The following is a 15,741-nucleotide window of genomic DNA, read 5'->3' as shown; positions in this document are numbered from 1 at the left end:
CTAGGGCTTTTAAGAATTATGTTAAATCTATTCTGCCTGTGCTCTACAAATGAAACAAAGGCTGGATGACAGCGTGTCGTTTTACAACATGATTTACTAAATATTTTAAGCCTACTGTTTGAGAGGTTTCAGAGAATTGACTTCAATTTTGAAAGAAGTACTTCTGTGGGTAAAATGCTATCAAACAGCATTGCATGCTACAGAGAACTAGTTCCTGAAAGAGTCAATAGATGTCGCAAACTTCACTGTTGTCTTATTTTAAGAAATTGCAACAGCCACCCCAGCCTTCAGCAAAGACCACCCTGAACAGTCAGCATCCACCAACACTGAGGTGATACCCTCCACCGGCAAAAAGATTATGACTCTCTGAAGGCCCAGATAATGATTAGCATTTTTTAGCAATAAAGTATTTTAAAATTAAGGTTGTACATTATTATTATTATTAATTTTTTTTTTGGCTGCATTGGGTCTTCATTGCTGCACGCGGGCTATCTCTAGTTGTGGCGAGCGGGGGCTACTCTTCACTGTGGTGCGGGGCCTTATTTGCGGTGGCTTCTCTTGTTGCAAAGCATGAGCTCTAGGCGCGTGGGCTTCAGTAGTTGCAGCACACGGGCTCAGTAGTTGCAGAATGCAGGCTCTAGGGCATGTGGGCTTCAGTAGTTGTGGCACACGGGCTTAGCTGCTCCACGGCATGTGGGATTTTCCTGGATCAGGGATCAAACCCATGTCCCCTGCACTGGCAGGCAGATTCTTAACCACTGCGCCACCAGGGAAATCCCTATTTTTTTAGACATACGCTATTACACACTTAACTGATTACAGTCTATAGTGTAAACATAACTTTTATATGCACTGGGAAACTAAAATATTTGTGTGACTTGCTTTATTATATTCACTTTGTTGTGGTGGTCTGGAACTGATTCCACAGGCTTTCCAAGGTATGCCTGTATCATGCAAACACTAAGAAAGAGAAAGCTGGAGTTATAAATCAACTATACCTCAATTTTAAAATTAATTAATTTTTTAAAAAGGAAATTAAAAATAAAGAGAAAGCTGGCATATCTACATTAATATAACAGTTAACATTAGAATAAGGAATGTCACAAAGGATAAAAAGGGACAATACTGATAAAGGGGTCGATTCATCAAGAAGTATAACAATTCTAAGGATGTATGTACGTCACAACACAGGTGCTAGAAATGGAAAGAACTGAAAGGAGAAATTTAAAAATTCACAGTTGTAGTTAGAGACTTCAATTTTTGGTTTTTGCCACACCGCACGGCTTGTGGGATCTTAGTTCCCCAACCAGGGATCAAACGCGGGCCCTCGGCAATGGAAGTATGGAGTCTTAACCAGCGGATTGCCAAGGAATTCTCAAGACTTCAACATTTTAATTAATAGAACAACTACACAGAAAAATCAGTAAGGTTACAGAAGACCTGACCACCTTATCAATCAACTTGGTCTGACATTTACAGAAAAATCCATCCAGTGATAAAATATATTCTTTTCAAGTTTAATATTTTACTTAGACTTTACTTATCAAAGTCTAATATTAATTAGAACCTTTACTACCTCCCAGATAATCAAAGAATCTTTGAATCCTTTAGCTCTTCTTAACCTTCTTCCATCTTTTTTTTGTTTTTAATATTTATTTATTTATTTTGGCTGCTCTGGGTCTTAGTTGAGGCACACAGGATCTTCGTTGTGGCATACATATTTCTTAGTTGTGGCATGCAGGCTTCTTAGTTGAGGCATGTGAACTCTTAGTTGCAGCATGCATACGGGATATAGTTCCCCAACCAGGGATCAAACCCCAGCCCCCTGGATTGGGAGCATGGAGTCTTACCCACTGGACCACCAGGGAAGTCCCATCCTTCTTCCATTTTATGTGCTATTCTTGAGGGGTTTAACTCCATATATATTTTAGACCCTATAGAACATTGTTATTGTTTTATAGTGATTATTTACCTTTCTGATGCATTTATATTTTCCATTGTTCTTTATTCTTTCCTGCATCTCTGAGATGCCATTTTGTTATCATTTTCTTTTCGCTTAAAGAACACTCTTTAGTGTTTCCTTTAGTGCCAGTTTGGTGATGACAAAAATCAATTTTCATTTCTTAGACACATAAGATGCTTTTAATGAACCATCATTCCTGAAAAATATTTTCATTAGGTATAGAGTTCTGTGATAGCAATCAGTTATTTTGTTTCAGCAGTTTAATTATCTCTATTGTTTTTACTTTCTTATTTCATTTAACCTTTTAGCAGTTTGCCTATGGTGTACCTAGGTGTGATTTTGCATTTATCTTGCTCAGGAATTATAGGGCTTCAGTCCCATTCTTTTCTCTTATGAGGCACTAATTATATGGATGTTAGATCTCTTCACCACATCCTGTTTCTTTCCTTTCTCATCCTTTTGTCTTGCTATGCTTCAGTGTAACAATCTTCTTCTAACCTATCATCCACTTTTTGAAACTCTTTTTAACTGTCTATCCAGCATCTAAACCCATCCCCTGTATTCATAATTTATTGTATTTTTCAGTTCTAGAATTTCCATCTGATTCTTTTTTTTAATTTTAAAAGATCCTGTTTGGGAATTCCACATTTTGTTTGGGAATTACATAAAATTAAACATTTGAAGAATTTTGGTAATTCCCTGGCGGTCCAGTGGTTAAGGCTCGGTGCTTTCACTGCCATGGCCTGGGTTCAATCCCTGGTCGGGGAACTAAGATCCTGCAAGCTGCATGGTGTGGCCAAAAATAAATAAATAAAAGATCTTGTTTGGCAACTCAATTAGCTGTAATTTCTGTGATTTGTTTCTGTTGTCTTTTCTGTGGGTTTTTGGTCTGTCTCTTGGTATACTAGGTTATTTTTTTAAATTAATTAATTTATGGCTGCATTGGGTCTTCATTGCTGCGCACGCTTTCTCTAGTTGCAGTGAGTGGAAGCTACTCTTTGTCGCAGTGCGTGGGCTTCTCATTGTGGTGGCTTCTCTTGTTGCAGAGCACGGGCTCTAGGTGTTTGGGCTTCAGTAGTTGTGGCACATGGGCTTAGTTGCTCCGCAGCATGTGGAATCTTCCCGGAGCAGGGATCGAATGTGTGTCCCCTGCATTGGCAGAAGAATTCTTAACCACTGGGCCACCAGGGAAGTCCCTAAAATAAATCATTTTAAAGTACATAATTCCGTGGCACTTTGTATATTCATAACGTTGTACAACCACCACATCTATCTAGTTCCAACACATTTCCAACATCCCAAAAGAGAACTTGATATTCATTAAGCAGTCATTTCCTTTCCCTCAACTCAAAACAGCCTTGGCAACCACCAATCTGTTTCTATGAATTTACCAATTCTGGATATTTCATAGAAATGTAAACATACAATATATGAATTTTTACATCTGACTTTTTTCACATAGCATTATATTTTCAAGATTTATCCACACAGTAGCATGTATCAGTGCTTCATTCTTTTCTATGGCTGAATAATAATCCATTATATGTATATAACATATTTATCCATTCATATGTTGATGGACACTTGGATTGTTTATACCATTTAGCTCATAGAGCTAACATGAACATTTGTGTACAAATTTGTGTGGATACATTTTTTCTCTTCTCTTGGGTAGATACCTAGGAGTAGAGTTGCTGGGTGAAATGGTGATTCTACATTTAACTTGTTTATGAACCACCAAACTTTTTAAACAGTAGCTGAACCACTTTACATTCCCACAGGCAATATATGAGGGTTCCCATTGAACAGCTTCACCACGACTTGTCATTTTCTGTTTTTACTATAGCTATCCTTGTGGATGTAAAGTGATATCTCATTGTGGTTTTGATTTGCATTTTCCTGAAGACTACACTTGCTGCTTTCAAGATTCTGTCTTCAGTTTTAACAGTTTGATTGTCTTGTGATCTCTTTGAGTTTATCCTGTTTGGATTTATTGAGCATCTTGGATGTGTAGATTTGAGTGTTTTAACAAATCTGAGAAGTTTCCAGCCATTATTTCATCAAGTACTGTCTGCCTTTCTTTCTCTCCTATTCTTTTGGTACTCTCTTTTTGTAAATATTGGTGTGCTTCATCGTGCTCCACATGTCTCTTAAGTTCTACTTTTTCCTTCATTCTTTTCCCTTTTTGCTTCTTCAATTGGACAATTTCAATTGACCTAGCTTCAAGTTCACTGGCTTTCTATTGCCTGATCATATCTACTGTTGGAAGCCTCTAGTGATTTTTTTCATTTCAGTTATCTTACTTTTCAGCTCCAAATTTGTATGGTTCCTTTTTATGGTTTCTTCACGGATATCCTCTATTTGTTGAGACATTTTCCTACTGGATTCCTTTAGCTCTTTGAGCATATATGAGACAGTTGATTTAAAGTCCAAAGTTTGTGCTCCCTCAGGGATGGTTTATATTCATTTCTTCTGTGAATGAGCCATACTTTCTTTGCATAATTCCTAGTTTTTGTTGAAAACTGAACATTTGAATATTGTAATAGGGTAACTTTGGAAATCAGATTCTTCATGATTTGGGGTTTGTTTTTGTTCCTTGCTGTGGGCTGTAGCAATTTATTTAGTGACTTTTCTAAACTATTCTTTTGTAAAGTCTCAATTCTTTGACTTACGTAGTCTCTAAAGACTTTTTTGCTTGTGTTCAGCTAGTGCGTTGACAGATTTTCTTGAATGCTAGTAGCCAAAAAATAAATATATAAAACAAGAATTAAAAGAAAAAAAAAAATCCTCCCAGTCTTTGTAGGTTGGTTGTGTTGGAGCACTCCTTTAAGTGCTTAGCTAGGTCATTTTAAATCAGCTTAGCCTTCACTTCCTGCTTGTGCTGAGCCTAGAGTTCAGCCAGCAGTGAACACTTAGGTCATCTCAGGTCTTTTCTAACCATGCAACTTGGCCTAACTGATGGCTTTCTCAGTTCCCTAGTATACACTGTTGTTTTTGAGTAGCCTAACTTCCCTAGGAAATTCTCTCCCATGTTTTCCTCTCAGGCTTTAGGCACTCCTTTATTTACCTCAACTGTAATCCTTTGCCAAAGGTGGCAGCAGGTTGTTCATTTGCCTTACAATATTTTTGAGAAATACCTGTCATTTTTCCACCCTGAGTTCTGAATTAGATGAAACAAAGGAAAGTGCCTTGCTTCAGTCCTTCAGGTTGGCTTAGACAGGTTTCAACAAACAACTTTCTGAGATTAAGATCTCCTCTCCTCCTTCATGACCAGGGAACAGGGTCTCACTCTTTGAGAACGATGGGCTTCTGCATGTCTTCAAGACCACCACAGAGCTGGGAAGGGGAATGTAACAAGGGCAAGTAAAACACCAAAAAGCTTTCCTAGTTTTTAAGTTACTTTGTTCTTGATTCAACATTTGCTTCCAAGTTCTGACAAAATTGTTTCTGAATGTTTCTGCCTCTGAGGAGGAATGGGTCCTTGAAGCTACCTACTCTGTTTTTGCTGAGGGTTATTTTTTGAGTCCTTGACATTGTATATTAAAATTTACAGGGCTTCCCTGGTGGCGCAGTGGTTGGGAGTCCACCTGCCGATGCAGGGGGCGTGGGTCCATGCCCCGGACCGGAAGGATCCCACGTGCCACGGAGCGGCTGGGCCCGTGAGCCATGGCCGCTGGGCCTGCACGTCCGGACGCTGTGCTCCGCAACAGGGGAGGCCACGACAGTGAGAGGCCTGCGTACCACCACCACAACAACAACAACAATTTACAGAGCTAATTTAAGGCTCTGGATGTTAAAATTCTCCAGATTTATTTTTGCTTCCGTAAGGCAGTTCAACCAGTTGCATTAGCATTCCTAGATAACTTTAAAACTTAGGGAATGAGATGACTTAAAGCTGGACTTCAGGCCCTGTGAGGCCCAATCTGTTTTTCATTAATCTTACACTAAATCATAGCCCCTTCAAGTGCAACTGAAAGCCGGGATGTTTACCAAGGCCCTTCTTCCTTGCTGGTACTTCGGTAGTTTATTTTAGGAATTTTAATACAACTGGCTTAACTCTGTAAACATACCCATTGCCAAATAAGAAATAATGAGACAAATAAGTTAATGTAGAAACCAAATTTATTAATCATGGGTTTACTGAGGGTAGCTTATATTTTTAGATATTATCCATAGCTTATGTTGACATCTGATTTTGCAGAGAAATTATATGATCATTTTTATTAAGATAATTAGTACTCTGCAAGGCAAACTTAGTTCCTTGAAGTAGCAGATTTTCTAATTCTCCAACAGGGTTTGGTTTTACTTAGCTATCAGAATCAAATCTGAATTTATACACTTAAACTTGATGTGTGTAAAAAATTTATTCTTCACATATATTCCTTCTAAGTGCTCTGGTTCTTCATGCTGAAACATCCCAACTTCCAGAAATTTGGCTGCCAGATCAAAATTGTCAGGGCCCTTCTAATAAGGGTTAAGATCTCAAGAGCGAAAAATATATACACACATATTTTATTATATACAAAGAACAACAAAAAGTTTCACCAGGTAAACGAATATAAATGATAGTCATAATTAATAGCTTCAAAAAGCACTTAAACACTTTGACCTTTTGCACAAGATACAGGCTTCAAAATAGGGTCACATAGCCATTAATCAGAACTCCAGGTAGTTCTCTCATAATAGCAATCTATATTCTGGAGAAGATGGCTTTTTATGAACTCTGTGGGGACTAATGTGTTAGGCCTCATAAAGGAATGAAATGCTTTCATATCTAGGGGGAAACAAATTAAAATATTGAAGGAAGGGATACTTCTAGGGTTGTGTTTATTGTTGACAGCAATTTTAGAGATAACCACAGCAAAGTGTAAAAGATTTCTAGGTAAAATTCTGGCTATCCTATAATAATAATGGATACCATTTTGTAGCGCTACAAATGGTTTGGTGACAAAAAAAAAGGAGAAAGTTTGCTGAGAAGGCAGAATGAAACAGTCTAGGGAAGGAGGTAAGCAAATATAAACATAATTAAATCATACAAAGAAAAGAAAGGATATGGTCCTTCCTAAAACCATGCGCTGGTGATATTTACCTATATAAGTTCAAGCCTAAAAGAACACTGCAGCTTCTATGTATCTGCTATTTAGTAATATACTAGAAAAATATTTTTCATTTGTTATGAAAGAGCTATTTTATATCAAAAGCTAGAAATACATATTTACTCAATGCAAATCCCAAATGAAACCCAACTTAATATACAGTAAACTACAGCAATGACAGAAAAAATGGGTAGATAATAAATTCAACTAAATTTACAGTACTGCCTTGATATTTTCTACTCATTTTTAATCTATACACAAGGCTCAAGTTCTGGGGTTACAGGTTTTATTTTTCATTTTTCTTAGAAAGTAAAATTACCAGTCCTCAAGTTAACTAAAAATTGTTCTGGGCTCGTAGAGGTAATCTGCTCTTCGTAACAGATTGCTCTATAGTTTCTTCTACTTTAGACCTCTCCAGCGGATTAATGCCTCTGTTTTCTTTATCTTTTCCATGTGATTTTTTATGCTGTGGATTTAAGGGGGAAAATTAAGTCAATATAAAGTAACATCTGATACATATTAATCATATTCTATTTTCAAAGTTCTCTGGTTTATAGGCAAGAAATTAGGTGTGGAAAACTTCAGAAAACACTCAGCACAAATTTGAGCCAACAATTTGGCAAGTAGAAATGAATGCCTTCTTCATTTTATTACCAAGAGGGGGAAGAAAGAAATAATAATTTTCTGTATGATTTTCCAAGGAATAATTACACATTTTACTGTAGGGCAATGGTTCTCAGTAGGGAGATTTTGCACCCCAGGAGACATTTGGTACTGTCTGGAGACATTTTTGGTTGTTAAAACTAGGTGGTTGCTACTGGCTTCTAGTGGACAAAAGCCAGGGAAGCTGCTAAACATAATACATAGGACAGGCCACCACAACAAAGAATTATCCAGCTCAAAATGTCAATAGTGTGGCTGCTAGAAATCTTGCTCTCGGGAAACAAAGATTTGTTATTGTACAAAAATGGTAATTCTGGGAATTCTCTGGTGGTCCAGTGGTTAGGAGTCCGTGCTGTCACTGTTGAGGGCCTGGGTTCAATCCCTGGTCAGGGAACTAAGATCCTACAAGAGGTGCAGTGCGGGCGAAAAAAAAAAAAAAAGGCAATTCTATTTTAAGCACAGAATCTGATATACACAGGCTACCTCAAGGCACTTTTTATTTAAGTTGTATCTTATCTTTAAAAAAACTTATTTCATATTTCTCATTTGGAAATATTTCATTGGAATCCTTGTACTTGCCCTTAGAGAGGCTTTAAGTAACTGATGACTTTCATTGTAGACCCACTCATCAATTCTTAGACAAATCATAAACCAACTTTAAAGTTTTTAACCCAGAAAATTTCCCCATATCAGACTGCTATCAGAGTAAAAATAATTTCTGGACTTCAGCTAAAGGTCTAAAATCCAATCCCAAGTCTTTTCTGGTACTATAGGAACTTCTTTGCCATAGCCGAACCACTAAGCCTGGCCTTCAAAACATCATAAACTTTAATAACGAAAGGATTTCCAAACAGGGATTAAGTAGTCACTAAGGTTCCCTTCTCTTAACTTTCCCCCTTTTCTTAACTTTATAAGATAGAAGAGAGGGTCAATAAATAGAAAGAAATATATCTAGAGTTTTCTAATAGTAAAGAATGAAGCAAAAGGTAGGAAGACTTTGGAGATAAAACTGCCTTGATGCAGACAGAGAGGAATTTAATAAAATCTGAACTAGAAGTTTTAACAGCTTAAATCAGGGATGGAGAATCTTTAGATCTTGGTGGAGGCCTGCAGGTCTATTAAAGACAGGTACAAGCATATACATATCAGAAGCAGTGCTTCAACTATAAAATGTAGACATCAATGTCCTATATAAGTAAGGAAATCCTTACCTCACAGACTGTCTAGGCTCATGACTTCAAATTAGAGGGAAAGATGTAGATAGTTTACAGTGCCATACTCCCAACAGTGATGAAAAGGTAATAGGAGAGGGCATGGGATTTAAACACACAAGATCAAGGCAGGAGGCTACGTGGGGGAATAGTGAATAGGAGAAAAGCCTCAAGTTGGAGAATCAGTCATTTAACAGAGAGGCATTCGGTCTCTCAATCTTTTAAACTTCTTAGCCTTCAAAGTCTGATCATAGACAGAGACAGGCTCCAGGACTTCCATGTCAAAGGTGGAGGGAAGAGAGAAATGACTGTTTTTAGTATCATTCTGAGTATGTAGGAAGCAGAAAAGGGATAAATATAACAGCAGAATATTACCAGCTAAGGATGGGATTAAGTCATATTTTGCCTTTATTTATCCTACCAAAAACCCCTAATCGATTATCATACTTGTGTAAATAATTTAAATCAGAAAAGTTAAGAAGCCATCCCAAAGGAATGAGTGAAATATTTTTTCTATTCCACCCACCAAGAGTAATCCCTTTATACTGAATAGCAAATGACTGACTTACATCAGATGTGGAAAGGTTATCTGATAGGATATAATCAGGTACCTGGAAAAATGGAACCCCACAACTTGATGAACAATCCAAACTAGTGTCTACAGATGGCTCTTGACTTAGAGGTTCTTCAACAGTGTACACCAGAACTGCCTTTTCTTCATCCAAGTCCTAAAATAAGAAGCTGATGAGTGATTAAGTCCCAGGGCTTAAAAACCTTCACACAAGTAAAGGCAGTTTTCTTCTTTGAAAATAACACAATGTCCATTACATAAAAGTTAAACCTCAACAAAATCAGTAGGAAGTCTACAAAGTAATGAAAATAATTCCTATTATGTGTTCATATAGAGAAGTACCTATAATAAAATGTTAAATATGGTAATCTCAGAATAAAGAGATTACAGTTTATTTTCTACCTTCTTTGTTACTCTCCAATTTCCCAACTTTTCTATAATCACTATAGTTAAGAGCACAAATTGTGGAGCTAGGTTCTAATTCCAGCTCCATCCTTGTGACTTAGGACAAGGCAATTCTTAGTTTCCTCACCTTTTAAAATGGGGATAGTACTAGCATTCACCTTACAGAGTTATTGAGACAATGAAGTGAGTAAATATATATGTAAAGTGTTTAGAACAGTGTCGGGCACACAATCAGCATAACATAAACATTGTCTATTATAATTATCTCTAAGTCTAATCATAAAAAATGGCCCAATTAAAAGAAACAGGCTTAGCAGTCAACTATCCTTAATGAGACAGGGTAGGACTGAAGGGCAAAGAATAAAATTCTTCTCGTGAAGATGACATCAAGAGTTTATGGAAGGGACTTCCCTGGTGGTGCAGTGATAAGACTCCACACTCCCAATGCAGGGGGCCCGGGTTCGACCCCTGGTCAGGGAACTAGATCCCACATGCATGCTGCATCTAAGGAGCCCAGAAGCCACAACTAAGGAGGCTGCCTGCTGCAGCTAAGACCTGGCACAACCTAAATAAATAAATAAATAATTTTTTTTTTTTTTTTTAAAGAGTTCATGGGAGAGTTCTAAAATTATGATGCCTAAAATAAATTTTACCTGACTGGTCTCTTCTTTGTTGTTTTCTGAACAGTTTAGCATCATTAACAGCTCAGGCTGTTTCCTTTTCAACTGATCAAGGAGCTGTTCACGTGGCTGGGTTCTCACCAGTGCTGATGGGTATAAATAATTTTTCCTCTGTGGTGTCATACCTTTAGTAGACATAAGTGGTAAAAATTGAAGTGTGGGATATGAGTAAGGTATTTTTTTTAATGCTAGAACTTATACCTCCCAATAAGTCTTTGTCTTCCAAAAATAGAACCATTGCCACATATGAGAATCAGTCTTGCTATCTGTCAGGCATATGTTGCTTAAAATATTTCCTAACTTGACAACTGATCTTAAATAGACTCAACCATTTTCAAGATTCCACCTACACCAAAACATGAAATTTTCCATCTCTGAGCATGTATAGAAGATGTATTGTAGGCTCTAAAACGATTCAGAGTGCTCTGAGGAATGGCAGCATGATCAGTTTGACAGGGATAATCATTTCACTAAATTTGGTGGTAGCTAAATATTAACCAGTTACATTTCTTTATAGTAACTCATGCTCTCATAATTTACACAGGCACTTGCCTTTTCACTTAATATTTATATTCCTAATTTCATTGAAAAGTGGACAATAAATATCAAGAGTCTTGGGGAAAAAATAAATTGACACCCTTTAGTGCCATCCTCTTTTATAATTGCTAAAAAAAAAAAAAGCTTTAAAGTGTAATTTACACACCACAAAATTCACTCAGTGATTTTTACTAAACTTACAGGGTGTGCAACCCCTACCACAATCTAATGAATAACTCAATTACTCATCCTGTGTGAAACAGTTTGTTACACCTTCTTTCATGAAGGCATTCCTGAATCATTATAGCCTACACTGATCCTTGCCATCTCTGACCTCCCAAAATGGTAATTCCTAAATGCCAATCTAACAGTCATGACAAAATGAGAGGTACACATGAGAAAATGCGCAATGTGGTAAGCTCTGCATTAAACTAGATTTATTTAGTTACATTCCTCCACTATTTTTGGTATTAAAATGTCCTTTTATAAACAGTGCTAGATAGATGGTTGTTTTTATTTGCTTTTAAAATGTGCTCTCTTAACCAAAGCCAGTTCCCTGAATGTTTGTAAACTTTTACTGAATTATGATGCCCAAGTGTTTGGGCGTATATGTCATATGCATCATTTAATGCTTGATCAAAGCTATTTTGGGGTTCTAATTTTTCCATATTTGAGTTGATCAGAGTGAGATGGCAAATTCCTATCAGGCAATGGCAGGACCTTGCTTTTCCTGAACATCTAGCATTGTATACAGTTGAATTCAACTTCAAAAAATTTAACAATTCCATTTCCCTTTTAAAGCACCTGTTGGGATATCCAGTTTCAGATCCTGCTGCAGAAAGCAATTAAGCTTAGTCAAACCAATTTTTACGGTTTTATTAAGTTCTTGACTTTGTGTCATTAATTCTTCTTCATCAATAGTTATCTGACCAAGAAGAATGTTATGCTGGTTCTCATTAGCTGCTTTATGTCCAATTAATTTTTCAGTAATCTCTGAACTTGAAGCCTCACAACCTTGTTGTACAACCTGTAAATGATGCAAATGAGACTTCATTATTAAAATCAAAGTTGTCAGTGCTTTATGCAATATTTAACTTCTCCTTACCTTGAAATTTTCCATAATAAAAGTTTTAGAAACTGCAAAAGTAGAAATAATAATAATAACCCCCTTATATTCACTCCCCAGCCTCAACATTTATTACTACATGGGATATAGATCAAACAAGATTGGCCACTTACTCCTGCTCTCCACCAGGATTATTTTGAAGCAAATCTTATACCATTTCATCCATTTACTTCAGCATACTTCTCTAAGAGTTAAGAGCTTCTTAAGACCACTCTCACTTCTAAAAAATTTAACATTGATTTCTTTATATCAAATGTCTAGTCAGTGTTCAAATTTCACCAATTGTCTGTTTTTCAGACTTGTTTTGTTTGAATCAGAATTCATCATTATATTTGGTTGATATGTCTTAATTGACTATATAATTTATCATCCAAACTGAGATATTCTCAGAGTAAAAAGGGCCATTAATAGTAATAACCCCAGTGCAATAGATATAAACAAGGACTATCCCAGGAAAACCGGGGCTTAAGGCCCTCTAGTCTTAACTCCTTCTTGATATAAGTTATCCTTCCTCATACTTTTCTCCTTGAAAAAAATTTTCATTGAAGAAACCAGGTCTTTGTGCTCTACTGAATATCTCAATATCTGGATTTTGTCAGTTGCACCTCTAAGCTGTTATTTTCACATGTTCATCTGTCCTCTGTATTTTCTACAAATTAGTTAGATCTAAAGGCTTGATCTAAATAAGTTTTTAACTTTTGGGCAAGAATATTTCATAGGTGGCACTGAAAGCACATAATGCCTGGTCATGTCTCTCACATTAGGATTAATCAGTGTGGAGAACCCCCTGGTGGTCCAGTGGTTATAGAACTCCACGCTTTCACTACCGAGGCCCTGGGTTCAATCCCTGGTCGGGGAACTAAAATCCCAAAAAAGAAGACTAATCCGTGTGTTAGAGTGTGGTCACCCTCTTAATTATAAACATCTCCTTCAGCTTTTGATCAAATGGTGTAAGCAGTCATTAATGTCCACAGGGATTATTTCACTAAGGGTTGCAAAATTGTGATATCCTAATTCTGTCATTTCTTCTGCATTTTATCAGCTGGGATTCTTCTTTGAAACAGTTTTCTTCATCCATTACCCTGTTGAACCAAGATAGAGTTCTTCCAGGAAAGACAGATGGATGCTCAATTGTTTCCCTTTATTTACCACTTCTCAGAATCATTTCTTGCTTCCCTAGCGTGATCCAAAGGAGACTAATGAAATTTTTATGAATTCATCAATTTTAACATATTTGACATATCTTAATCTATTGTAGCAATTACTCTTTTTGATGCTCAAATTGTACCACCTTTAAACAGGGGAGTGTCATCAAGTTGGCTCCCAAGTCTTTCTGACACAGCCCCACTAATCTTTAACAGCTTCCTCACTTTCTGGTATGACAAGATCTGTAGGCTCATCTGGTACACTTCCTGCTCCAAACCTGAAATTACCTATTTCTCCACTAGTCATGGTTCCTTTTAGTGAAAATAGCTTATATAGCTTAAAATACTTAAATTCTTTTACCTAATTCCTGAGAATATTAGTAAAATCATTTTATTGCACAGAAGAAAAACCAAGCCACAAAGGGCTCATGCAAGTGTTAAGTTCGAGCAAACCCACAAATCTATCAGATATCTTCTGAGTAACCAGAACAATATCCTAAATAATTAAAGCAATAACAGGTTTGAATGTACCTGGAGAAAAGTAAAAAGCATACATAGGTGAAAAGTATTATATATCGAAAGATGGGGTGCTCTTAACTGAAGGAACTAACAAGTCAAAAACCACAGATAGATATAGGACAGATCAGATAAATGTTAAATAATTTGAAGATCTAGGAAACATATGTGAAACAAGATCATATATAAGCATACCAACTGTTACACTTAAAATTTTAAGTCATTAATTATATTTTAGGGGCTTCCCTGGTGGCGCAGTGGTTAAGAATCCGCCTGCCAGTGCAGGGAACACGGGTTTGAGCCCTGGGCCGGGAAGATCCCACATGTCGTGGAGCAACTAAGCCCTTGCGCCACAACTACTGAGCCTGCGCTCTAGAGTCCGTGAGCCACAACTACTGAAGCTCACGCTCCACAACAAGAGACACCACCACAATGAGAAGCCTGCGCACCGCAACGAAGAGTAGCCCCCGCTCTCTGCAACTAGAGAAAGCCTGCGTGCAGCATCGAAGAACCAATGCAGCAAAACAAAAACAAAAACATTATACTTTAAAATATCATGTGTTTTGAAACCAATTCTTAGCCAAGAATATTTAATTTTCTGATTATCACTATTCTCCCCAAAGGAGGTTCCAGTTATAAAGTTATTACCTTCAATAAATTCTGAAGTTCCTCTTCCCTTTTATTTAAGCAAGATACCCACTGTTCAGAAAAATAAAGTGTGCTTGTGTTCAGAGCCTCACATCTCTGTTCAGTCTCTTGAGATGTTATTTCAAGGTTGCTACTGAGTTTATCACAGTGTTTCTCAGACTCTTCAACCAGTTTTGTACCTTCCTGGTTAAAATGTCTGAGTTCCGCTGACAAGTCATCAAAATCAGCACCAAATTTTTCACTGTGAGAAGTTGTTTTGCTGATTATATCTTTAGATTTCCTATAGGAAAAGAGAATAACACTGTTAACTTGAAAAACTAAGACTCAAAGGATACATAACTTGCCCAAGATCACACAGCTCAAAAATGGCACATTCAAACCTAAGCAGTCTAATTCCAGAGCCCAAGCCCTTAATTGTCTTTTCACAGCAGACTGACATCACATCTACAACTAAATGACCTTTGAAAATATCTCTTTTCTTATAAAACTTTTTCCAGATACGACACTTTACTTTGTACCTCTTAGAATATTAACTATATGGCTATTAAAATGAACACTGCCCATGTGTTTTACTCCTCCTACTAGATTATGGTACTTAAGGACACCTCCTACAGCCTCTAGCCTCTAGTTTAGTCCCTAAACTGTCCACAATCAGTTAGTTATTCTGTTCTTACGCAGTTTTGCCTTGCCTATGATACAAAATAAATCATAAAAATTATAAATATTATAAAACAAAGTCAACTATAAAGGTACCTAATAATTAAAAGAAAATTATATTGGGGTGAGACAAACTATACATATAGCACACATAGTACAATGTAACATAACCCTAATATAAAACTAATATCAAAATATACATTTAAAATTCATTGATGGGGCTTCCCTGGTGGCACAGTGGTTGAGAGTCCACCTGCCGATGCAGGGAACATGGGTCCATGCCCCGGTCCAGGAAGATCCCACATGCCGCGGAGTGGCTGGGCCCATGAGCCATGGCCGCTGAGCCTCTGCGTCCAGAGCCTGTGCTCCGCAATGGGAGAGGCCACAACAGAGAGAGACACACGTACCGCAAAAAAAAAAAAAAAAAAATTCATTGATGGCTTCCTTCTCTCAGTAAAGTTCCCTGTAATAGCATTCAAAGTCATCTCACAGGAGCAGAGTTAAACTTTGGGGAATGAAGGTT

The 15,741-nt window shown here is 37.1% G+C and overlaps 1 protein-coding gene across 1 annotated transcript in view; it reads right to left on the bottom strand.

Moving 5' to 3' along the window:
- Nucleotides 1–6,067: 6,067 nt before the first annotated feature.
- Nucleotides 6,068–15,741, bottom strand: part of KIF11 (kinesin family member 11) — a 49,487-nt gene continuing 39,813 nt past the window's right edge. The window contains exons 18-22 of the mRNA XM_004279401.4: nucleotides 14,562–14,841; nucleotides 11,931–12,153; nucleotides 10,563–10,714; nucleotides 9,545–9,661; nucleotides 6,068–7,525 (exon numbers count right to left, since the gene is read on the bottom strand). Of these exons, the coding sequence (XP_004279449.1) occupies nucleotides 7,394–7,525; nucleotides 9,545–9,661; nucleotides 10,563–10,714; nucleotides 11,931–12,153; nucleotides 14,562–14,841 (904 nt within the window). The 3' untranslated portion in view covers nucleotides 6,068–7,393. The remainder of the gene's footprint in view (nucleotides 7,526–9,544; nucleotides 9,662–10,562; nucleotides 10,715–11,930; nucleotides 12,154–14,561; nucleotides 14,842–15,741) is intronic.

This window comes from Orcinus orca, chromosome 14, assembly GCF_937001465.1.
Source record: "Orcinus orca chromosome 14, mOrcOrc1.1, whole genome shotgun sequence".
Lineage (NCBI taxonomy): Eukaryota > Metazoa > Chordata > Mammalia > Artiodactyla > Delphinidae > Orcinus > Orcinus orca.
Note: the sequence above shows the minus strand (reverse complement) of the source record. Positions and strands in the feature narration are given on the sequence as shown.